Source organism: Cottoperca gobio, chromosome 1 (genome assembly GCF_900634415.1).
Source record: "Cottoperca gobio chromosome 1, fCotGob3.1, whole genome shotgun sequence".
In the NCBI taxonomy this organism is placed as follows: Eukaryota; Metazoa; Chordata; class Actinopteri; order Perciformes; family Bovichtidae; genus Cottoperca; species Cottoperca gobio.
This window is the reverse complement of record NC_041355.1, coordinates 21,662,973-21,687,561: the sequence shown is the minus strand read 5'-3', so window position 1 is coordinate 21,687,561 and position 24,589 is coordinate 21,662,973. Positions and strand designations below refer to the sequence as shown.

Below are 24,589 nucleotides of genomic sequence, written 5' to 3'. Positions count from 1 at the left end.
ATATTTTTTTTATTCACAACTTACTTTTCACATTCACAGGTGCTCTTTTATTAAATAACCTAAACGCTTATGCTATTGGTCTAATTTATGTGAACGTTTCAGTTTGTACTGTTTACTTTGCACTTTAACATTCTCTCCTTCGGCTACGTTTTGCGAAGGGTGGGAATTCACAGCTGGCCACACACCTACACGTGCGCACACACCTACAGAGCGGAAAAAAGGAGAGGGGATAACTAAATAGAAACCACCACGCACGCAATCTCCCCGCGCCACGCACGCAATCTCCTCGCGCCACGCACGCCATGTTTTGCAAACCCCCCCTCTTTGTAGGTTGCCTTCTTCCAGTTTTTGAATCCCAATTGTGAGTCAAATATAGTCTCTGTGCAATTAGGGGGACTAAAATGTCTTCAGGCGTAACAATACGCAGAGTCCGACAATTTAGAATACTCAAGCCAGGGGTGAATGTTGTACCAGGCCGCCTTGTCTCACACTCTGCTTGTATGTCACCCTCAGCCTCACTCTCTGGATCTTCATATGTCTTTCTTCCCTGCTCTGTGCCCTCACTTTGGAAACCAATCTCTTCAGAGGTCAAATCCTCTGGCTCTCTTTCTGTAGCGCTCTCAACTTCTAGACGTTTCTCCTCAGCTTTTTCATCTAGATCATCTGGCTCGAAAAGTGGCGGCCCTCGACCCAGCAGTAACGGCAAATGGATATACTTTTAAATGTAAGTATTGGGTTTCAACTCACTCGAATAGCTAACGATACAAATGTTATGAAATCAAAGGACCTTAAAACATAACATTTTCACTAAAATGATAGGTTAAGTTACGGGACGTTAGTGCCGATGCTAGTTAAGCTAGCTGCTCGGAGCTGCTGTACCATGCAGCTTTGCTGCCGGCATCCGACCTAAGTTAGCCTTTGAAAGGAAAACTTTTAAGACCTTAACTTTCAAACCTAAGAGTTGTAAATGTTGATTTATATTTTACATAGATTGTGGCGATTGCATAGATAATGTATACTTCATATTACCCTGCTTGGTTTTCTGACCAATATCACTCAAAAAGTCCAGTGTAATCGTTCGGATTGATTATACATATTTTATTATTTATAATATGTGCACTTATTTTGAAACTTAATCTGCTTTGTTTAGTGGTGTATAGCTAAACTTGTTCTAACATTTTGTTTTGCTTCAGGGAGAAGGAGACTGAGGCAGACGAGAGGAGAGCAGGGAGAGGATGGACAGACTCTTCTCTCTGCTGGAGAAACTTGTTGACAAATGAAATGTAAATTAATTGAAATAAATAATATATATAATGATGAATATATTGTGCATTTAATTTACATGAACTATAAATGAAAATGTAATTGATTTCAAGGTTTTATTTTGTACATATAATTTATTAATTTAGAAAACTACTTATCAATGAATGGAAATGAATGATCGAATGCTGATGCATCATCTGGGGTGGTCTCCAGAGAGTGTATGAGATGCCCATCCACCGTTTAAAATACATTATGCGCTGGTGATAAAGCATATCTTCAATCAAGTTTGAAAATAAAAAAATAAAGGGATTATCTCGGGTTCTGTTGTCGGGAAAAAATGCTAAAGTAAGCCGTCAACTGCACTTAATAACTTCTGAGAGTTGCTAGGCGACGGGAGTGGCAAAAGGTAGGGGCGTGAACTGCTGATGACGTAATAGGAACCAGACCGGACCGTCTCATTTCGTAGACCGCTCGGTTCAGCTTTCGTGAAGGCTGCATCCTCCGAAGGCTGCAGCCCCTGAATTGAGACACAGTTCCTGTGATTGTTGATTTGATCCTCCTGTGTCCATCCACCCTGCCCTTGTGTCTTTGCCTTTCTCCCCTAGCTGTGTCTCGTTCCCTCATTTAGAGTCTGTGTGTATATATCCCTGTCTGTGTCTGTCCCAGTGTTCAGTGTCGGTTTGTCATTCATGTTTCACCCTTGTGAGTATGTTTTTCCTTGTGCCACCTAGAACCTCCTCATGTACCCTCTATGTCTTCCTGGTTTGTGTTTTCAGTTTACTTTTTACCTTTTGTATTTTTATAGCCTGCGCACTCTCTTGTTTTGCTTTTTACCTTTTGTAATTTGTGCTTTGTTTTATTTTTGTTAAAACCCTCGTCTGCTGTACTGCATTTGGGTCCTCTCCCAAACCACATCATAACAGGATTATACAGTTTGTTTTTAAGGTTTTTCTGTTGAGGTTTATTAGCCACAAAAGCTGTGCAATCCTTTTGTGAAGAGTAGACAAACATGTTTTTGTGTGTCGGACTGTTGATAGCAGTGATAAGGGTTTGTGTGCTGTCTTTGCTTTTTCAGTACTTTTCCACTGACTGAGCTACTGGGCTGCACGTGTGTGTTTATATAAGTACCTTGTGTGCCCGTGTGAAGAAAATGCAGCTGCTACCTTATTAGCCAGTCAGAAGGCAAAGAAGAAAAAAAAACAGCAATCCTTAGATGAATTCATGAACTCCCACTTACACTTACATAATCCAAAGTTCTGAGACCTCACAAACACGTGCTCAACTGATGACACACTGATGAAAGCAGTATTTGAGGTTAGCGATGTAACTTATCTATTAAACACAGCATACATAAAAGTACCCGGAGCAAAGTAATGCAAGGCAATGCATACAGTCTGCGGGAATGTAAGCACACGACTCTTATATCAAATCATATCATACATATTCACATTCTGTCGGCTACTTGAGCCGTGTGTTGCCATGCAACACGTCGGAGTAATGTGCTTACAGTCACACAGACTGTAGTGTATGTATGCTGTATGCTGTGGGTAATTATAAGATTTGAAAGCATGTCTGCTTACCGCTTTGAATTATGTTTTTATACTATTTTTGATTAGCTCCCAAGTCCGTTTTACACCGCGGGGTTGCAAAGGAAAGAATAAGTATTGTCCTACACGTCATCATTTCCCCAAGAGGATGAATACATCGTATATTCTATAAAAACACATCTAAGCAACACCTTCATTTAATGGGATACACAAATGTAATTATAGTGAGATATCACATATCTATCTATTTACACTTCACACAGTCAGAGAGTTTTTGCCAGCTGTCCTTCCTGTATTTGGCTGTGTTACGTTTAGCCTGGATTATGTGTGAACTTCTTTGTATTTGTCTAATATTATAGTTTCTTCATTTGTAAAATATGACGCTTCTGACAGCACACTTGTCCCTATTTGTGATTGGTCATACACTGCAAACCCCGCCCTTTTCTGTAAAGGCGCTCATAGCCAGACTGAGAAACCTGGGTTCACTAAGCGAGTCGATAACCACCATCATAGGACCCCTTAGTGGTATCGCGGTTGTTAGGGTTAGTTAAGCCAGATAACACAAATATATCCTGGGTATGTTGAACTCGTTTCGTAGTACAGGCCTCTGGTTTACAGATGAGATCCAGATCTCATTTGCTCAATGTGTTTTACTGTTTGCATTCCTGCGATTGTGTGTCGCTCCACCTGTAAGCAATCAGGAGTTTTAAGAGTTTTAAGACAATGGACCACAACACGCTGTAGAAAACTGTGACATCACTCCTCCTCTAGAGCTGAATGTTTGTTGATGTGATACTGATAAGAGTCTAGCCAGGACAAGAAAACCACTCAGGTATGCGTGCGTGTGTAAAATTACAACATTTAAGATTGCACAACTTGCCGATAGACTCTGAAGTGTGTTTGCTTTAGTTGAATTCCTTGGACCAACGTAAACACAAAGCTTAAGGAATAATTAGCAATAGTAGTAGTAGACAATAGTAATAGATACCTTTGGTAATAATTACTTATTGGATAATTTGGTTTCTGCTCTGCCACCACTCTCACTCTCTGTTTAAGGCCACCTCAGCAGTGGAGATGCTTCCTTTTGATCTGTTCATGCAAGACACATTTTGGTGTGTGGACTGTGAAAACAGGAGAATCCTCAACCACCTTCAGGCTGACTTTAAATAACACTTAATTTGGTGTATGCTGTATATTTATGAACACAAAGCAGTCTGAATAGCTAAACGGTTTACATTTTTGTACAGCTTTATTCATGCAATATACAGTCAGCTATAACTCCTCATCATTGTCATAGTACAGGCTGCATTCCAACAAGCCAGACCATAGAGGTGTACTTGTTACCAGCCGCAAAATCTTTTGTGAATTTGACTTTGAGACGCAGCAGATAATGGTTGCAAGTGATGCTCAATTTGTGGTGCTATCAGTGGCCGCAATCAATTCTTTGTGAATTTTCCAGAAAGAGTCTCTAGCCATGCTGGTGGCTCTGTGTATTTGGGCACAGCAGTACTCGGAGATACATGCTAACCTCAGCATGCTACAATGCTCAAAATGATGATGGTATGTAATTTAATATATTTCTATTTAGCCGTTATTTAGCCAGGACGGTCCCATTGAGATACAAGATCTCTTCCAGGGAGTCCTGGTCAAACCTAACATGCTTATGTTTAGCAGGTAACATTACATATAATGCTAATATTTGCTCATATACACTAAACACAAAGTACAGCTGAGGCTGATGGGAAGTAGCAAGTATTCAGTCATTTACCAAAGTATTGGACAAAGTAGCATTTTGACCTGATGATGGCGACAGATGAAAACTTTTGGGGTCACAAAAGTTGAAGTATTCCATTCAATAGATGTTGCGATAATTCACTGAACAGCCTAATATGTCTTCAATTCTGTGCAACTTGAAAGGAACAGTAGAAGAAGATAAATAAGAGAAACATTAACTATATTCTTCCATCTTTGTTTTTTAAAAACAAGATAGTGCACCCTTATCATGTAAACAATACAATTGTTCAATCAGTTTTGAAGTAAAACTACATTATTTGCATTTTGTACTTGCCTTATTATGGCACTGTTATGTACATAGTAACATTTATGACATGCAGAGCGAATGATGATAAGGTGAGCTCTGAATTCCTTTACCATTAGTATGCTGAGTTGTCTTGTAAGGTGCCAGTGTTTTTCCATCCGTCAGTTTAAATTGTAGGCTACTATAAATCATTTGTAACATCATGAATCTGTCTTAGCTGTCAATATTATGAAAGGTAATGCAGTCCCGACGGCTGCAGGTAGCATTGCACCTGAGATGTTGAAACATTCATTGTGATGAAAAGAGGTGATTGTAGAAAACAATGTGTCCTTATAAATGTTTCCATAAACCCCTGTTTTATGACTAATGCTAAATGCATACCACATGTTGCCAACATAACAGGGTGGGGATTTAATTGAGCAAGGTGTGACATGTTCTAATGAATGAGTATTTGCTTGGAGCCAATATGTAAATTCTGCATCTTTATGGGGAACGCCCTGCAACAGTAAGAAGTAAAGCAGTGTGCATGTGTAAGATTGGAAGTAACATTGCCAACATGTCAGCATCAGCATTTTTCTATGGCTTGACACATGTGAGAGAAAAATGTTCCTCCTTCACTTCCTTCCTCAACAATAGCATGAAGGCTAGATCATTGTACATTTAGCAGTTTTTGACCCACCATCATTAGTAGTACTTTTCCAGTAATGTTCCCTCCTTATATGAAATACCATTCTCTCACCCTGTTTCATGTGTAAACATGCCAGACCATGAGAGACAATCCTCACCTCAAAGTCAGTTCATGGAATCATAATCCAAAGAAAAGAGAGACTCTTGTCATCTTGACAGAGACCTCTGGTGAATGGATGACAATAATGTCAACATTGATATACAGCTGTATAAAGTCAAAGCCTGTGTGTACACTCTCCATTATCAATTAAAAATACCACAAATCCATCTTTGTGGTTGGGAGTAGCCTATGGTTAAGCTTCGAAGTTGTTACCCATTAAAGGTTCCCTTTAAGAAAATATGTAAAAGCTGTTGGTGGACAGAGGGACTGTTACAGCATGCAGTCATTACTCAGAGGGAGACAATTCACACCCTAACTTGAGTAAACCCAACACATTTCAATGTGTTGTCTGTATGTCATCATTTAAAGCCGAATGAATGGTGAAAGTAAATGTATGGACCACAGCAGTGGCGTAGCTATGCCTATTTGAAGTGGACGTTGCACTCATGCTATATCATAATATTTAAAGTCAGTGTCAGATAGTGAAGTGCATGGCCGGTTAGCTCAGTTGGTTAGAGCGTGGTGCTAATAACGCCAAGGTCGCGGGTTCGATCCCCGTACTGGCCAAACACCTTTTGTTTTGTATGTCAGTGTTTCAATTGCTGAAAGTTACTAATAGACATAATTTTGTCTTCATTGTATTACTTTCTCACCAAAGGTATTCTAGCTAACATTAGGTTAAACATTTTGGTAAGCATAGCGTAAGATCAATTTGTCTTTCAGCAGTTACCCATGTTCATATAAAGACAATCTGATCCCAAAAGTGTCAGATTAAATTAAACAGTCCTTTATAACCTGCATTTTCTAGTACACATAACTGAAACTATATCAAATGTAAAGAAATAATGTCAAAGTACATATAAATAATACAAAACATATTGCTGCGGTACTGCATATGCAAGCCACAACTTGTTCTTCTGCCACCATAAAAATTGTATACATAGAAAAATCCATAGCTGCATTATTTAAGTAAATGTTATTGCTTTTGTTTCCAACCAGAAAACTGACAGAAAAATTAAGATTTATATATTTTTCGTTTTTATTTCGATTCACAATCAGCACCCCAGATCCCATTTTTCCTTACAAAATACACCAGTATGCAAACATAACTGAAATGTCAGAAATGTTTTGATCCTACCCATCAGAAACCTTTTACATCCTATCATTATTAAAAAGAATTCTGTAAAAAATCATTCTCTAGATAAGGGCACACTGATTCTAAATCCATCCAAATGGCTACAAACAAGAAGTAGACTGTCATGTTATAAGAGTAAGAATCCAACACTTCGAAGTGTTTCTGTACTGTAACACCAATTTTCAGCTATAATAATAATTTCAGCCAGGACAGAAGTCTTTATTATGAAGAGGTGCTGCAGTGTCTGTGTCTTCTATATACAATCTATGGTCTGAGCTCAAGTAGATCCTTCTTTCATTTCTTCTGTCTTTTCTTTGATGTTGCTGCCATCTTCTGGTGGAAACTGGATCCTGTATTTCTGAAAGCAAGAAAAGGAATGTCAGTCAGTCAGTCAGTCAGTCACACAGACACACACACACACGCACGCACACACACACGCACACACACGCTAGGTATAGAAAAGACAACTGTTGCACCTACTTAGGAGTTTTGTCTGGTGTCTCCGGATGAAGTATGACCACTTCCTCCTCTTCACTGTCAGATATCTCAACCACATCTCCTGTAAGTCGAAACAAATTTCCAGGTTGTTCAAAATAAAACACTCACTGATTAATCATTTATTACCAACCATAGACCTTTTACATACATTTGGGCGCGTTAGCGTGCTGGTTTGAAATATGATTCCTACCAATAGGATTGTACAGTAATAAGTCCGAAAACCCCAAAATGAGTTAGCATTTGAGCAATTCCGGTTCCCTCATCTCAAATTCAATGGGTTGGATCGGTTTTTGGTTAAATGCCTGAAATAAGGCCTGTGGTTAACACAAGCGTAAGACATTTTAGAGTTCCGTTCAACGTCAAACTAAGTCAGTAAATTCCCCTACTTGTGAAGCTTCTGTGCGTCTTAAAAAAAGACTTAAACGTCCGCACGCCGAAGACGAGTCCGCCTTTAAAACGTTAGCCTTTTATTTCTGGTAATTCCATTTATGCTTAAAGAAACATTAAAGTGGTGTTAATATGCGGAGATCATTCTACTGAACAAAACGTGTAAGTATCATAAACGTTGATTGCCATAGAAAACATCTAAAAAGGAAACAATCCCATTGGCTTTCTGTCGAGGTGCGATGCTAACTTCCGGGTCGGAGTACAAAAATACATCCTCCCTGCAGCACTCCATTGCATCACTTTTAAACCTTTATGTGTGTTGATGTTCTTGTTCTGTCTGTCTTTTTGGAAACAGAAAATCCTACCTACCTATAGACATTAAGATAAAAAATAAATAAAGACTGAAATAACCTCCTCTGCTCTCCTCCTTTTCATGCTGTTCCTCTTCCATCTCTGTTATTTTTTCATCCTGTTCTTCCCCATTTTCCTCCTCTTCATCATCCTCCAGTCCCCACGTGTTCTGCAGCCCCTGCCCAACCTGACCTACACCTGGGATGGGCACCACTGGGGAAGGGACCCTAGTATGTCTGGTTAAGGATCCACAGTGGATATAATATGGCAAAGGTACAAAGACACATTTTCCTGGTGGGACCTGCTGTTGTTAAAGGATACGTCTGAGGTGGGGCCTCGGATTTCTGGACAATGTCATTGGCTCTGTCTGACACATCTGTCATCTCCACTGAGGTCTTGTCCATTTTCAGTGCTGTGATTCGCTCCTGTGGCATAGACTCTGCAAAACCACACCTCCCACCAGCCTTCCTGGAAAATGTAAAAACAGATTGTTGTACATATTTTAATGACAACAGCAGGAGTTACAATAGTGGTCACTTATACAGTTTAACATTGAAGTGTGGTGACGTGAAGTCACTGCTCACCTTGCTCTCTTGTCGTTCTCTAGGGCTTTGCTGATGAGTTCTGTGATTTCAGACACTTTGACGCTGGCTATTTTACTGCATCTCATAACCTTCAACACCACACACAAACAGATACATTAGTGTTAAACTCCTTGTATTTGTTTCATAAAATGTTCATGTGTGTTTTGGAGACGAGCTCTGCCAGCAGATATGGATGTTTGTGAAGAGTCGACTGTGATATTTTAAAGATAATTGATTTTTATGGCTGCAAAACAGTCTAGTATTATCTCACCTGCTCTTTAAGCAACATGATGCCCCCGCTGGACTGGATGGAGCAGATTTCTCGGTGTTTGTTCATGGCGATCATCAGCAAGCCGTCCATCACCCTCTCCTCCCGCTCACAGGGGTCCACCAGCAGGTAGGTTCTGCAGAACGAACAGGAAGTAAAGAAGAAAGTTTGGCATTATGAAGGATAATGTTCATCTAATGACTGGTGAGCTACTAAATACTTTTATTATAATAATAATAATAATAATAATAATAATATTTGTTTTGTATTATAAACTCAGTTGCCCTTTAGATTAGGTACACCAAGCTAAAACTAATGCAGTTTAATAAACCGTCCCACAGTAAATCCAAACTAATGAAGCTGTTTAAGAGGTGTCTATTCAACTGTATGATTATTTTGGAGAACGTTGTTGGTGGTGCTGTTGAATTATATTGTATTATAACAATAATAATACATTTTAAAATATAATTATTTAACAAATGCAGCAAATAATTAATTCAGTAAAAGAGCATTTAATTAAGTGTGTTTTTGACAGAAATTTAAAAGAAGACTAAGGCACTGTGGCTTGCCTGATCTCTGGCAAATCATTCCAGAGCGACGGGCCGTGCTTGCAAAGGTCCGGTCGCCGTGGTTTTCAATAAATTTCTTCATAAACATTTATTTTGACACTCAGGGGCCAGTCCCCTCTGGGCCAAGTGATAATTAGAATAAATTCCAAATTCTGTAATTAAGCTAAAATTGGGCCTATAGCACTCTTTTTGTTAGAAAAAGAAAGGAGTCGGGAAGTGGCATTTTGGAAAGGTTGCATTTGCTGAAGCACGAGTAAAGCGAGTTACAGTAATCTGGACGGGACGTTATACACTTCCTGGTTCTTAGAGATTCTGTTTAACTGACAGGTGTTTTTGTTTTTTTATTACCAAGGGCGCTTCTCAAATAAAGATTAGAACATTTTGGTAAATCGCACAGAAAATGATTCTGTCTTGTATTCAAATGTGGTGCCTTACCCTTGTTGGAAGAAGGAGAAACTGACACTGACGGGCATGTGGTAGATACTCAGAGGAATGGGGTCTCTCTCCTCCGGAGTGTACTGAGGGAGCACAGGAAGAAATGCAACATTACAACCCACACAAAAGATGTTAAAACGGTTTTGAAATAAGTTACAAAATCAGCTATTTTTTAAAAATTTAGTCTTAGTCCTGTGTCAAATGTCCTTGTTTATTTATATGGCGCACGCAGCACAAGAAGCAGAACTGCTGCATTGTAAACAAAAAAGAAAGAAAAGAAAAACATTTTGTCTCCTTAAATAAAAAGGGTGTGTTGAAGGTGTAAGAGGAAAATGGAAAGGTCAATCCTGGTCGAGGATGATAAGGATGGTCAGAAAGCCGGAGCCCGCACTATATCTCCTGCGAGCATCATCAAAGAAATTCAAATAACAGAACAGTGTGGTGTTTTGAGACACCACCTGTTGTGTTTGTTGCCGACTCACCACTGTGACTTCATCGCCCTGGATGCCCACGTCAGGACGTCTGAAGTGGCACAGAGCGGTGATAGCAGCGATGCTGGCAGCATCCATCAGGTTTCCATCGTGATTCAACATGTGAACGTCCACTCTGATCTGCCACACCTGAACACACACACACACAAAATCACCATCACCACACTGGATAAGATTATTTTTTTCATTTACGCGTGTGTCTTTTACCTTTTCTCCAGACACCACACACAGGGACTCGGTATCAATGCACTTGGAGTTCCTCAGGCATCTCTCCAGCTGTCTGTTTAGCTTCACTGACAACTCAGACTGTCTGGAGATAAAGAAAAGCCCATCGAGGATTTACAATCTCTGCACACTTCCTTAACTGTCAAAAAAGCTGAAATTGTATGATGTAACGAGAAATGTCACCAGTGAAAAAGAAGGAGCACGTAACAAACTGTGAGATGTAGAAATGTACTTAAAAACATAATTTCTTTAGTTGTTTTCTCACCTGCCTTGTTCAAATGCTGGTGAGGCCATGGGGGACAGCTCGATGTTGAAGAACATGATTCCCTCGTTTGGTCGATTCTCTTTAGGAGCCACCAGCTCACCCGACACCTGGGCCATGACTCTGGACAGTGCAGCACATTGATATTTTAATATCACAAACAAAATAACTTAATGTTCTTAGTAAACAAATCATTTTTTTAATTTGATTTTAAATTAATTGCATGGCCTGTATTCAGTATATCAATGCCTTGAAGACAAGCATTGTTCATCCCATAGAACTTTATTTAAAAAGGTAATACAGTATAAAAATGTGATTTTTTTTTACAGATTCCAAATTTGTCATGCAAAATTCTAGGGTTATGTTTATCAAATGATGCAGCAGCCATCTTGAATTTCCGATCTCATAATGGTGCAGTTACAAAAAAAACATCTGAATATTTACAGAAAATACAGTACACTATACGAAAATGTCTAACTGTACAGAAAACGTTAAGGTTAATTAGGCAAAATTTAGGGGAAGATTTATAAGGAAGGTTAAACATTAATGGGGTGACCAGGTAGGAAAAGCAAACACTGTACACGTATCTGGAAATAGTTTCACCTGGTTTTTCCCAGATCAACAAAGCAGCAGCCATAGTCAGTCCCAAATGTGATCTTCATCTTTCTGTAGTCGTAGGTCTGTCGTCCATCCAGGCGCTGCAGGGAGAGGACAGCTCAACTTTACTATTGGAACATGGACAACAATTTCACCAAAGCAGAAATCCATGCATCAAACTCAGAAATCGCTTATTAGTCCCACAACTGGGAAACTCACTGAAACCTTTCAATTTTCAATTACTGGAGGTACTTGTACTTTACTTAAGTATTTCCTTACTTTATACTTCTACTCCACTGCAATTCAGCGGAAAATATTTAACTTTTTACTTCACTACATTAATTTGATAACTTTATTTACTTTGAAGATTCAGATTTAGAATGTTAATTAAAAATATAATCAACAAATAATATATCATGTATGCATAGGTTCAAATGAACGTGATTTGACAAGCTACCCGGCAGTATATACAACGATGCTCTACAAATAAACCGTCTCTGGTATATATAACGTTAGTAAAACAAAATTAAGCTCCTCCTTTCCCAGTTCAACAGTGATGAACACAGCAATGCATCAATCATTTTAACCCAATAATATAATATAATATATAATACATAATTCGTACACTACTGCTGGAGACTGTGAACTTTTTAAATATTACACTTCCTTTGCTCTGTATCAGTATGAGAATTTCGGCGACAGTTTTATAAGTCAGTGCACAATGTTCAGAACAGCTCACCTTTTTCTCTTCGATGGCTTTGAGCAAGAAATCCCGCTCACAGTTAGACAGCGGCGTGTCCTTCATTCTGCGGGTTTTGTGTGGCTGCAGATAAGATTTCAATATGTTTGTTCACAACTGCACTGCCTCAAGCATGTGGCCACCATCAATATTTTCTGAACTCTACCCCGGAAGTGCATACGACATGTCAGAGTAAAGGTGGGAAGAAATAATAATTTTATTTGACTAGTTTAGAATGACAGTGGAATGGCTATTATGTTACCCTATTTGTGTTTTCTATTGTGAAAGAACAGATCTTCGTTGGCACTGTGTCTTTTTTTAGTGGAATGAAAGATGCTCTATATCTATAAACCGTCTTAAAGTTTACCGTCTATAAAAAAAATAGTGAAATTAAGCTTTTATTTTGAAATGCAACTGCAGACACATTTCTGATGCCTTAACGTGCTCCTTGTGAACTCGGAATTTGGGGCTTTCAAAGTTGTAAATATTGACAGCAAGCACCTTGCTAGAATTCTTTGCTGGCATTTTGAAATATGGATGCGTATCATATGTACTTGCATTTGCCAGAATAGATCCTGTTGCTAAGCTAATTTTGTGTGAAAAAAAAATGAAAATACACTCAATAATATGTATATAAATTATTAATTATTCTAGTCCTTTCAGTAGCAAATGTATTCAAATTCATTTAATGAAAAATATTAACAATATTAAACAGAAATGCCTCTACCGATATCGTCGACACCTCATCCTTTCCTTTATCGGCTAATTGTATTTGATACATATGTCGGTGGCACGTGAATGCACCATTCACTCACTCCATCTGCGCGATATGCGCATGCGGCATTACCATTTGCAGGGACTCGCGCTCTAGCACTCATCTACGGAGCACCGTTATCTGGGCCAAGCTGTCATCTAGGTCCCATCTTCGCCAGCCAATAACCGTGTTTTCCCGACCGAACACGGCGGGCCTCGGTGATACTCTCAGCGGCCCAAACGCACAACATACTTCCTCTGTTTTTCAAAGGGGAGAAACAGTTTTCATCGAGACATTTTCTCTGCAATTAACAAGAAGGCGCAAGGTTTGTTTGTGTGCACTCATTCATTCTCTCCATCCCTCCCTGTGCGACATTACTGCTAATTTAGCAAGCTAACCATTGCTATCCTTTCATTTCTGCAGTCTAACCAGACATTTTCGGCCACCATTTACTTAGATTTTTTTCTGTCGTTTGTGTTTTTAACGTCATGGTGGGCTACTTGTATATAAGCTCATTCCTTTACTAGCTAAGCTTATGTTATGCTAACGTTTGCTGTTTATGATCGGCGCGCCGTTCAGTTAGCATTGCTAGCTAGCGGAGCAGGTGCTGCAGCCAGAGCCGTTCATCTAAAAAGAGTTTGGACATTGCAGTGTGCGGTGGCAGCCATGTTAGCTCCACAACCCTGTCCTATGACCTTTTCTGTGTAGATCCTAGATCTGTGAAGTGATACGCCTCTCTTACATATTTATACAAATTAAACAAGACCTTGCTGGAACTGTTAAATGCAAACCAGAGGCTGGAAAGGGGTCATTGGACTATGACTGTGTTAAATAGGAGGACTGAAATTTAGAATAGAATTGTCTGACATCCCGACGGAATAGCTACTTGGTTTTGTTAGATGAATTAAATTAGTGCATATTTACTAGTCCTTTATTTATCATTTGGGTATGATCTTCTATAGCTGTGTCTTATAACTGCTGCAAGGCGTATGTGTCAGGTGAATGGTATTACCATTTTACTAACTCGTAACTGCATCTTTTATAATTTTTTAAAGATCAACATCATGACTGTATTTTATTTAGTCTTATAGCTGCTCTGCATGTGTAAACAAAAAAAAATGGTTCTAATCAGTATTGTTTGGCTTTGTATTGTATGGCTTCTTATATCTGCCTTGCTTGTTGTCTTCTATATGTAAATTAGAAACAATCACCTCATTGGTTTCAAAACATCTCTCCAAAAGACTGCAGTTGAAAATTAGCCAGCTGTCTTACACTGGCACATTTACAAAAATGTTATTGTGCCTTGTACTTATAAATGAGTGGAATGAAATGAAGTTGAGGAATGGCCTGTTTGGTGTTTTACATCACACACTGCACAATCTGCTTCATTGCATACACTTGGCTGGTAATGACGAGCTTGTCTTAATGGATTTGGGGTTGAGATGACTTGGCACACACTGAGGCACCTGTTCAGAGATACCTTGTTAGACTTTGGCCACAACTACATTTACTCTCTAAAGAGAGACTTTACTTATGTTACTGTTGGATTGACAGCAGGAAAGATGTTTTCTAGATGTCACTGCAATTCATTGGCGGTTACTTCGTTGTTATGTCTAAATGCGGGGGGTATATATCAGCTCATCATTGCTGTTGTTGACTCCTGTCTGTGTTTAGTCAGCAAGCAAGGCTAAGCTGTGATATATTTCACGAGGAACTAACCTAAAGCTAATTCACAGAAAGAACGAAATTGGAATAATTAGGTTTGAGAGCAATATTGAATTGTGTGCTGTTTAATCTAAAGTTGATGTATTAACCTTTTACGCCTCCATAGAGTCGTAACCACTGACTCAGGTCACTATCCCTGACATAGTTTTCACACTGTAAAAGCCATGTCCACTTCTGTGAAGTAAAAGTAAAGGTACATGACCCTTCGTGTTAAAGCAGCCAAATCTTAATCGAGTATTATGCCCTTTTCAACTGTTTGTTTTTTTATGGACACAAATAAAAAGTAATTGGTTAGAATAGAAAGACCAAGACCTGGCTGACTATTTAATAACAACTCCTATTGTCGCTGGTTGAGAACTATTTCATTAAGTCTATGGTTGAGCGCCACCTCCGGCTTATTCTTGTTGAAGTGAAAAAGTCAATTCATTGATGGCTCTGTGATCCACTGCATCAAAAAGCAACATAACATTGTTTTTGCATTAAGTGTGTATTGTGGTGGTAATTAAAAAATGAATCACCTTCTTCTGGTAAGAAATTAACAAATATAGAAGTTTGAGCTTCTGTGTTATTTAATGAAGAGTCAGAAGTGTTCAACAGAGTCAATCGTTGCTGCAAGGACAGATAACCGGCAGCAACTTGTGCTACAAGTATCTGACCCCGGGTATACAGGAACACAAGTCATTTATACAGTAGAATTGCATGGGCAGGACAGCAGGTAATACACATTTCTGTCTACCAAATGGGGACAAAAGCACAGAGACATCACGCATGTTAATGACGACTGTTAACATCTGTCTGCTGACTACTTGACAATGCTCAAAGTGTTACCTTACTGTCTGTCAAATGCAGCAGAGTCACTGTAAGGCCAAATATCAACTCTATAGAGACCACATATAACCAGAAGACTATATATTATACGTTTCCACGACAAAGTGAAGGCTACTTATGAGACACTGTTGTCTTTAACAACTGCATCAAGCTTCTGATTTAGTTTTTAACAAATAGATGTTTTGTATATTCCCACATCAGAATCAACTTCACACCTGTTATACATGGGACGTGGCCAGGATTTCTTACAAGCTGTAGCATTGCTTGCATTCAGACCAAAGATGCACATAAATGATCCTTATGTTTATCCTTTTGGTCTTCCTGCACTCTGATGTTAGCAAATAGAACAACAGCAGTGTGGGAATTAAAGTTAATCAGGAATGAAGGGAAGCGTGCTGCTGTGCTGCCTGCACTGATGCTTTTCAATTACTGCCGCTCGCAAGAAGAGTGAGCAGGTGTGACCTGATCAATAGGTCGTTGAAGCTGTTGTTTGGTGTAACAGATGTATAAATTGTACCAGTATTCAGCAGTATATATTGAAATGCATATTAGGACACGCACAAATATTCTAATCCAATACATTTACTGTTTCAAATTAGGAATAGTAAAGATGTTTGTGAAAGAATACATCCAAGAAGGCTGGTACAGATGTTTCCAGCATCTGCTTTGAAGGAGTCCGTCTTTATGATTTATCTGCGTTACAGCAGAGAAGGAACAGACTTAAAGGTTTTTAAAAGAAAAATGTGAGACAAGGATGTGATCTGAGGACACAGGCCCTACATCAAGTAGCACTGTGTACTAATGTCACCTCAATCTCTTTTTGTTTTTTCTCTAACCCTCTTATCGCTCTATCCTTTTATGCACTTTCATTCTCTATTTATATCATTGATGCCCCCACCCCCACATACACACACACACACACACACACACACCGCGTTGCTCTCCATAAATAACATTTCACACCTGCCTCTTCTTCTCATCCTTCTCCCTCATGCTCCCATGCAATGCCCTCCTCACTCTGCTCACACCATGCTCATCTCTGACACCCTTATCTCACAATATGCATATCTCCCCTACAGATGAAGTTGGACAGGGGTTGGGTGTGGTGTGTGCTGCTCCTGTCCTCCCTGGCAAGGGCAGCTGCAAAGGCCCAGGAAAAGCAGTTGGAGGTTGATCTTTCAGACATGGATGAAGATATGGGGTTGGATGAGGAGGAATTAAATGTTCTGATGGCAGGAGAGGAGGAGGAGGAGGAGGCGACAGTGATGGATGAAGATCACTCTGATGAGACAGAGGGCACTGCTAGTGGCAATGCTGGAGTGGATGCAAATGTCTCTTTCCAGGTCAGGATTGAGTCATGGGTTGAGTAAAGGCCATATGTGAAACTGAAGTATATCATAGATTTTATTAACAGTTGCTTTGGATGAAAGGAAAATGGTCTGTAGCTCAACTTCTAATTTATGTTTCTTTCCCCCAGGTAACATACAAGACTCCTGTTCCCACTGGAGATGTCTACTTTGCAGAGACGTTTGATGATGGATCACTGGACAGGTGCAGCCTGACAAATGTACCATCAAGGGCTGCTAAAAATTCAGTTAGCAGCGTAAATGTTTAATGCATGCTAAGATACATAAGCCTCCGATTGTACTGAGCGACCAGGATACACTTACACAATCAGTGGTTGTAGTATGTTTGTGTGTTCACCTTTTCTTGTGTGGAAGCTAAGAGTTTTGTGATGTTGATCTCCATAGTTGGCAGTTGTCAAAGACGGTGAAGGGGGATGCAGATGATGACATCGCCAAATATGATGGTATGTTGCTTCCCCCCCCCCTTTTGCTTATCTAGATGTGAGCGTACGAGAGCTTGTACAGAAGCTCCACTTGCTGTTTTTATCTTTACTCTGCACAGACTCACTTTTCTATGATGGTGTGTTAGGGCTATTGTAGGTTAAAAATAAATAATATTTACGGGGATAATATTCCAAGAAAAAACTTTAAGAATTTACAAGATCAAAAGAAAGATTTGATCCAAAAAAGAAAACTTGGATATTCTCTGAGATTAAAGCGGTATATTTCTGAGAAAGAACTCGCACATTTAGGACAAAAAATAGGATATTCTCTGAGATTATAAAGTCAGACATTTGCGAGAAAAAAAGATCAGAAATTCTCTGAGATTAAAGTCACAAATTCACGAGAAACAAACTGGGAAAAATAGTGTCTTCACATCTATTCACCTTGCAAGGTTGGAACAACGTCATTACACCCCCTCCCCCGGCTTATTTTTTATTTACCTACGGTGGCCCTTGTACTTTTCTCATGTATGAAGCAAATAAAGACATTTAAAGCCATTGGTCTTATTTTAGTTTTGGCCACTAACCCCATTGGTTCTGATAACACTTCACTTGACACTTAAACAGCTTTGTCGACGACACTAAAGCTCTCTCAAGCAGACCTCTGCAACCACACCATGACCCTGACAATAAATGTTTTCTCCTCTGCGGCTGTAGGGAAGTGGGCTGTAGAGCAGCTGAAGGAGAACAAAGTTCCAGGAGACCAGGGTCTGGTGCTCAAGTCCCGGGCCAAACACCACGCGATCTCCGCAATGCTGAACAAACCCTTTGTCTTCGAGGATGAACCTCTGGTTGTACAGTGAGTTCAAACACACACAGACACTCTAATTTTTGTTTATCCAAGTAGACTTTTTCCATGAGCTACAGTGGTTAGTGGATGTATAAGTCAGTGACTAAAATCAGTTATTTGCATTTTACAGTTTACAGTTAACAAAACCGTGTGAAATAATGTGACCAGACGAGTTAAATTGCTTTGCTGTGTTCTGGTTGCAGGTACGAGGTGAATTTCCAGGATGGTATCGACTGCGGTGGAGCATACATCAAACTGCTTTCAGACATTGGCAATCTCAATCTGGTTGGTGTGCATGTTGTCTTCCTACCTTACTCCATTCATAATGTCTCAAGTTTTGATCATTTTAAATTTAGATTTAAACTACATAGACTTCACTTTATTCCCTTTAATTTAAACTCTTGTTCAATCTGCACTGTAGGAGCAATTCCATGACCGTACACCATACAGCCTCATGTTTGGACCAGACAAGTGTGGCGAGGACTACAAGCTGCACTTCATCTTCTGCCACCACAATCCTCTGAACAAAGACACGGAGGAGAAGCATGCCAAGAGGGCTGACGTCGACCTCAAGAAGTTCTACACCGACAAGAAGACTCACCTCTACACTTTGGGTACAGAGGCAATTCTAAAAGAGAATATATGTCTTTATATCCGTCTGAAACGTGTCTTTTGTATGTAATACATTGCTACCACACTTAATAACTTTTTACAAATACAATCTCACATGTGCCTGCACACCTTTCTGTGCTTTTATAAAATGTTCATTTTGCTCACACATTCATTCAGCGTTTTTCCCTGTTGTAAGTCCTGAGCCCAGACAACAGTTACGAGATGTTCATCGACCAGTCTAGCGTGAGCCGCGGCAGCCTGCTGCATGACGTTGTGCCTCCAGTCAACCCACCGAAAGAGATAGATGACCCAACTGACTCCAAGCCGGAGGACTGGGACGAGAGGGCCAAGATGCCTGACCCCGAGGCTGTCAAGCCCGACGACTGGTGACTACAACCCCCATAATACAGTATTCGTTAGAGAGTGGATTGGACATGTTTAACCTTCTGAACCCCTCTTTTAAAAAACATTTCTGAAGGTCCAAACATCAAATCTAAGTTTGTCTAAGTCTATCTATCTAAGAATCCGTTTGCACTTACCATATCCTTTGAAAAACATTCAATTCTGCACTCCTTGAATGAGCGGCTCGGCTGAGAAGCAACAGTCACGTGGTAAAACCTTGTGAAACTTCGACTGAGCAAGGTACTTAACCCTGAGCTGCTCCAGGGAGACTGTCCCTGTAGTTAGTTCACTGTAAGTCGCTCTGGATAAGAGCGTCTGCTGACTGACCTGTAATAAAGTAATAGTATAGCATGTGGAGCCCCCCACCCCCCAATATCAGTAACACTTGTGACCACCTGGAAAAGTGTTGTTTATATAGATTCCATTCCCCCCCCAATTTTTGAATAATAAAAAATACTTATCTATTTTTTTCTTTGTATATTGTAACTTTGTTATACTGCACAAAATACATTTTGAGTTATCCCTACTTCTAGCCATGATTGTACTGTTTCCATAGACATGCAGGACTTTTGTATTTCAGTGAAAAATGAGGCTACAGTGAGTAAAAGGTGGCGGGAGCAAAATAAATGCCCTGAAACTTCTTGCCGTTCAGAAGCTTAAATGTTTGTGCATCAGTGACCAAGTCATTTGTAACGTGTGTGTTTGTTTGTTTTAGGGATGAAGATGCTCCAGCAAAGATTGAGGACCCCGACGCTTTGAAGCCAGAGGGCTGGCTGGAAGACGATCCAGAGTTTGTCTCAGACCCTAACGCTAATAAACCAGAGGACTGGTAAATGAACACGTTCACCAAACAAACCCATTACCAGTATTTAAATGATGTTCCAGTAAGGAAATGATCCGGCCTGACAGCTCTCCTCTGTGTGCAGGGACGAGGAGATGGATGGAGAGTGGGAAGCCCCACAGATTCCTAACCCGGCCTGTGAGACGGCCCCGGGCTGTGGGGAGTGGAAGCATCCCAAGATCAACAACCCTCAGTACAAGGGCAAGTGGAAAGCTCCTCTGGTGGACAATCCCAATTTTCAGGTAACTAGAGCTAAAGCAGGTGCTATCAGGCTGTTAGAGTTATCACTATGTTCCACAAGCTCTCTTGACTTTTATTTGTCTAGTAAATGCACAAAATGTCAAGAAAATAAATATTCTTACACCTATTTTCCTAACTCAACAAGAAAATACTACCGTACACCTTCTGGATTGAATTCAAGTTTCTCTCTTTCAACTAAGACTAGCTTAATTGCTTTGTAAACACTAAACTTGTAAACTTTACACTCCTTGTAAAACACACTTCATTCAAACTCGACAGAAATAAAATAAAACTCACGAAAACCATCTTTGTTAGTCGTTTCACAACTCTGGTTTGTTCAAAATAACCCCTTAATCTAACTCCTTCCCTGCTGTCAGACTATTCATTTAGCAAAATAAAAAGGACAAAAACGAGCAAGATTAAAGAAAAACAGCTTTGTACTCAGCCTATTGCTGATAGTCGATATATTTGTCCAGTCCAACCCTACTCTTTGTGCCGCTACACCTCTACATCCTTTGTCTTCTCCCAAGGGAGTTTGGAAGCAGCGTAAGATCGATAACCCGGACTATTTTGAGGACCTGCAGCCGTTCAGGATGACACCTATCAAGGCTGTGGGCTTGGAGTTGTGGTCCATGACCTCAGATATCTACTTTGACAACTTCATCATCACCTCTCACAAGGAAGTGGCCGACCGCTGGGCCTCTGACAGCTGGGGGCTGAAGAAACTGGTGGCCAGTGCTAACGAGGTCAGTGTCATGTTTTGTAAGGGCAACAGGAACATTAGAGCAGCACCCTAGAACAGAACCTTACATAGTCACCATGTGCATATTGTTTAGCACAGGGCTGTCCATTTCTGTAAGGGTTAGGGTTCATAACGGCTCACTATTTGCTCTTGTTCTCTGATCCCTTGTCTTTCCTCATCCCTTCATCTCAACAGCCCGGGATCTTTGCTCAGCTGATGATTGCAGCAGAGGAACGGCCGTGGCTCTGGGTGATCTACATACTGACAGTTGGCCTTCCTATAGGACTGGCTGTGCTCTTCTGCTGGCCGAAGGTACCGTGAACCTAATGAGTAAATATATTTATTGCATGTTTCTGTTCCCCCCGCAAACCCTCTGAACCCGACTGTGATCCCATCTCCTGTCCTAGAAAGCAGACGACGACTACGTGTACAAGAAGGTGGATCCACCCCGGGCTGATGTAGAAGAAGAAGAAGAAGAAGAGGAGGAGGAGGAGGAGGAGGAGGAGGAGGATGATGAAGAAGAAGAAGAAGAAGAAGAAGAAGAAGAAGAGGAGGATGCAGCAGCAGATGAAGACAAAGCAGCCGAGGCAACAGAAGGTGCACCAGCTGCAGGTTAGCGGGTCAAACTCAGGACATCACACACTCCTCTGTCGGTTGTATCGATCAGAGTATTGTGCTTTTACTGCCATGTTGTTCTAGAGTCATATTTCTTTGTTCTCACTGTCTTCACCGTTACTCTCCCTCTCTCAAAAGCAACAGAAGAGGAGGAAGAGGAGGACGAGGAAGAGGAGGACGAGGAGGATGAAGCCGATGCGGGAGGTGACAATCTAGTCGGGGATGATGATGAGGAAGAGGAGGAAAGCAAAGCTCCTGAGAGAACATTAGAAGAGGAGGTTGGTGTCATTGTGAGTTATTCTTACTTGCACAGCAGCATGAGCTGATGGTGTTGTTCGATCTCTGCAGGTTCATGTCTCTTGGAACCAGACTTTCAGATTTCACCGTTTACTTTCTCTTGATTTGATCCGGTTCTTGAAGAAGACTCAAATACATCAGAAACACAGACTCCATTGTCTGTCTCTAAAACTCCCTCAGTAACAAAATGTTTGTCAATGCAAAACTTCATAGAACAAGATCAAACATTTTTAGACCATTGATATGCTTCCTGGAAAAGTATAATTAAAAAAGAATAATAATTATTGATTTGTTGTAATCAGGGGCAGATGGATCAATATCTAAAGTATCAGAACTATACGAAGTCTTGGGTGTCATTAGGATTGATCCCAACAAAACAATCACTGTCAGTCGTAGGATTGGGTTTCGTTTGAATTTTAAGGATTCGGATTTGAGTGGGTCAAACAGATAACATGCTTATTTCACGTTGATTTAAATAATTCATTTAATACAGTTTGTTTTGGTTGCTATTATTGAATACGATCAGTGGTGGAATGTAACTAAGTACACTTTATATTTCCATTTCCTGCTACTTTATATTATAAAAATAAATGTACAAAATACACAGTTGTTATATCTCATTAAAAATGTATTCTGTTTTACCATGCATAAGACAATGTCAAAATAGTAAAAACAAATACTTAATGTTTGGAAAGTCCCCAGTGGTAAGGAAAATGTATTCACGTCATAAATCCTGATTCGTGACTTTCCCCGACATGAAAGTACATTAGTCGTGTTGAAAGCGTATCAGTATCAATATTGTTGATTTGAATTTGACCAGGTATCTGAGTGGAACCCCTAGTTATAACTCATATTACTATACTACATTCCTTTTGATATGTTGTTTTAAAAAGTTGCTAATTAGACCTAAAATTGCCACACATAAATTTTTTCATTCATGTTTTCAAACTCATGGTTAGCTGTGTCTCATGTGGCCTTCAGACACACTGAGCAGGATCTTCCACCCACCTCCTTTTGTGTTTAGTCTGTTTCATGTCTCTGGCACTATGTCCTTGTCCTACTGAGAAATGTTCCCGGTCAAGGAGTCTGGCTGCTCTTGTTTTCATTTTCAGTGAATGATCTTGTATTTCATTATACCTGGTATTTCAAAGGTCTTGATTTAATTAGGTCTTGAATCAATTTAATTTGACTTGATACAATGTCCAGACACCCTGTAAGATGGAGCTAACTCTACAACTTTGTATTAATATTTTGGTTGTGTTCTTTTATGTCTCATCCATTAAATTTGCTTTTTTCTTGCTTTTAATTTCATTCCGATTGTGGCCTGCAGCCGAAGGGAGGAGACGTCACCGAAGAGAGCCACAAACAAGCTGTGAGGAAGAGGAGGGTACGGAAAGACTGAAGATGTGAACCATCACGCCTACTGTCTCTTTTCTCTCCCTGATGCGGAAGGGCCGTCTGTGCTGCTGCTCCACCCCTCTCTGGGCGGAGCAGCATGCATTTCCTCTAAACCACCTGGTCACCCCGGCTGCCCCCATCACAGGGGCCGCAATCATCCAAACCACATCCTGCATCCTCCCCCATCTCGTCTCGACTCCCCCTCCTGCCTGCTCATTGAACTATCAGATGAATTCCCCTGGAGATTCTGTGCATTTTAGATGTTTTCCCTGCTCCATCCTGAGCTGCCACTCTTTCTTCATCCTTCTTCTCTTCTCTAAGCCATTGCTGGCAAAATGCCTGTCAGCCTAAAAAAAAAATCCCCCACCTCTCTGACCACTGCGTCTTCTCTCTGAACATATCCCATCATAGATCTACCGGTCTGTCTCCTCTGACAGTGAAGGCGGCAGAGAGCGTCTGCGCTGCTGTCCGCTCCAGTTGTTCCTTCCATTCAACAGCATATCACCGGGGCTGCATCTCACAAGTTAGACTTTATTCTCATGTCCTTTTGTTTTAAAGAACGTTTGAGGACAAAATTCCTTCCTTGTTTGAAATTGTTCTGGTTAAATGAGCTGGGAGGAGAGGACGCCAGGCGGTTTGAGATGTTACTGCAGTGTCAAGACATTTCAGCTGATCTGTCGCCTCAGTTTAGGTTTAAACGTTTACCTCTTTTAAAAATGGATGTTCTGTTTAGAGTTTAGCTAGTTTGTAAGGAGCATCATTTACTTTAATGTGTATTTTAACTAAGTTAAAAGGATTGAGGATTAGCACAGATGATCCTATTTATTGATTTTGTTCAAGATTTGTTTTATGCTGGTATGAATAAAGTTTTAAAAATGCAGTGTTGTGAGCGACTTGAGGCAGTTTTCTTAAATATGATATGCCACTGGTGTGCTTATTCTGAATCTAGGCCTGTTTGAAATGCTTTACCTGATCAAAACACTGAATGCCTTGGCCATCAGTTGTCAATGAGACTGTTTCTGCAGCTAACAGCTGGATATTAAACCTGTGAAAGCATTTCTCATTCAGTCAATACACAGCAGTGCTTTCTCAGAATATCTAGACTAGCTGGAGTTCAGATGTCAGATTATTGCCTGGAGAAAACATTGATGCTAATTTATTTGTTTTATATTATTGTCTCAAGCTTTTGTAGTTCATGTTCTTGCCAGATACTGGCAGATATCCCTGTTTACATCTGTTTGCAAATTGTACATTGCTCTTGAAAATAAAACTATTTAATACAAAAGAAGATAGATAGAATCAGGCACATTATTTCAGGTA

General features: G+C 40.1%; 2 protein-coding genes and 1 non-coding gene across 5 annotated transcripts; 2 read left to right on the top strand and 1 right to left on the bottom strand.

Moving 5' to 3' along the window:
• Positions 1-6,128: 6,128 nt before the first annotated feature.
• Positions 6,129-6,202, top strand: trnai-aau (transfer RNA isoleucine (anticodon AAU)). The gene has a single exon. It is a non-coding gene; the product is annotated as a tRNA-Ile (tRNA).
• A 227-nt stretch (positions 6,203-6,429) lies between these two features.
• On the bottom strand, positions 6,430-12,352 carry exosc9 (exosome component 9). Its single transcript, XM_029440340.1, has 12 exons — positions 12,177-12,352; positions 11,444-11,538; positions 10,844-10,963; positions 10,561-10,663; positions 10,345-10,482; positions 9,863-9,945; positions 8,862-8,994; positions 8,591-8,679; positions 8,328-8,474; positions 8,067-8,233; positions 7,251-7,329; positions 6,430-7,128 (listed from the first exon to the last, which is right to left on the bottom strand). The coding sequence occupies exons 1-12, from the start codon at positions 12,240-12,242 to the stop codon at positions 7,065-7,067; spliced, it is 1,284 nt and encodes a 427-aa protein (XP_029296200.1). The 5' UTR covers positions 12,243-12,352; the 3' UTR covers positions 6,430-7,064.
• A 684-nt stretch (positions 12,353-13,036) lies between these two features.
• On the top strand, positions 13,037-24,559 carry LOC115013574 (calnexin-like). 3 transcript variants are annotated; one of them, XM_029439991.1, is made up of 15 exons: positions 13,037-13,255; positions 16,563-16,826; positions 16,961-17,034; positions 17,235-17,293; positions 17,990-18,131; positions 18,326-18,407; positions 18,544-18,736; positions 18,931-19,120; positions 19,852-19,965; positions 20,063-20,219; positions 20,748-20,963; positions 21,155-21,271; positions 21,367-21,571; positions 21,719-21,864; positions 23,202-24,559. In XM_029439991.1, the coding sequence occupies exons 2-15, from the start codon at positions 16,563-16,565 to the stop codon at positions 23,271-23,273; spliced, it is 2,031 nt and encodes a 676-aa protein (XP_029295851.1). In that variant the 5' UTR covers positions 13,037-13,255; the 3' UTR covers positions 23,274-24,559. The 3 variants fall into 3 exon arrangements, with proteins under 3 accessions (XP_029295851.1, XP_029295859.1, XP_029295841.1); XM_029439999.1 differs by having other exon boundaries at positions 21,713-21,852; XM_029439981.1 differs by having other exon boundaries at positions 21,713-21,864.
• The last annotated feature ends 30 nt before the right edge of the window (positions 24,560-24,589 follow it).

Bases quoted from the DNA above. Each gene is read 5' to 3' on its own strand.
- exosc9 (XM_029440340.1), bottom strand. From the start codon at position 12,242: ATGAAGGACACGCCGCTGTCTAACTGTGAGCGGGATTTCTTGCTCAAA. The intron at 10,664-10,843 runs GTGAGAAAACAA...CTTTATCTCCAG, and splicing joins CCAGCATTTGAACAAGGCAG to ACAGTCTGAGTTGTCAGTGA. The intron at 8,680-8,861 runs GTGAGATAATAC...GTGGTGTTGAAG, and splicing joins TCATGTTGCTTAAAGAGCAG to GTTATGAGATGCAGTAAAAT.
- LOC115013574 (XM_029439981.1), top strand. From the start codon at position 16,563: ATGAAGTTGGACAGGGGTTGGGTGTGGTGTGTGCTGCTCCTGTCCTCC. The intron at 19,121-19,851 runs GTGACTACAACC...TGTTTGTTTTAG, and splicing joins GCTGTCAAGCCCGACGACTG to GGATGAAGATGCTCCAGCAA. The intron at 21,865-23,201 runs GTGAGTTATTCT...TGTGGCCTGCAG, and splicing joins AAGAGGAGGTTGGTGTCATT to CCGAAGGGAGGAGACGTCAC.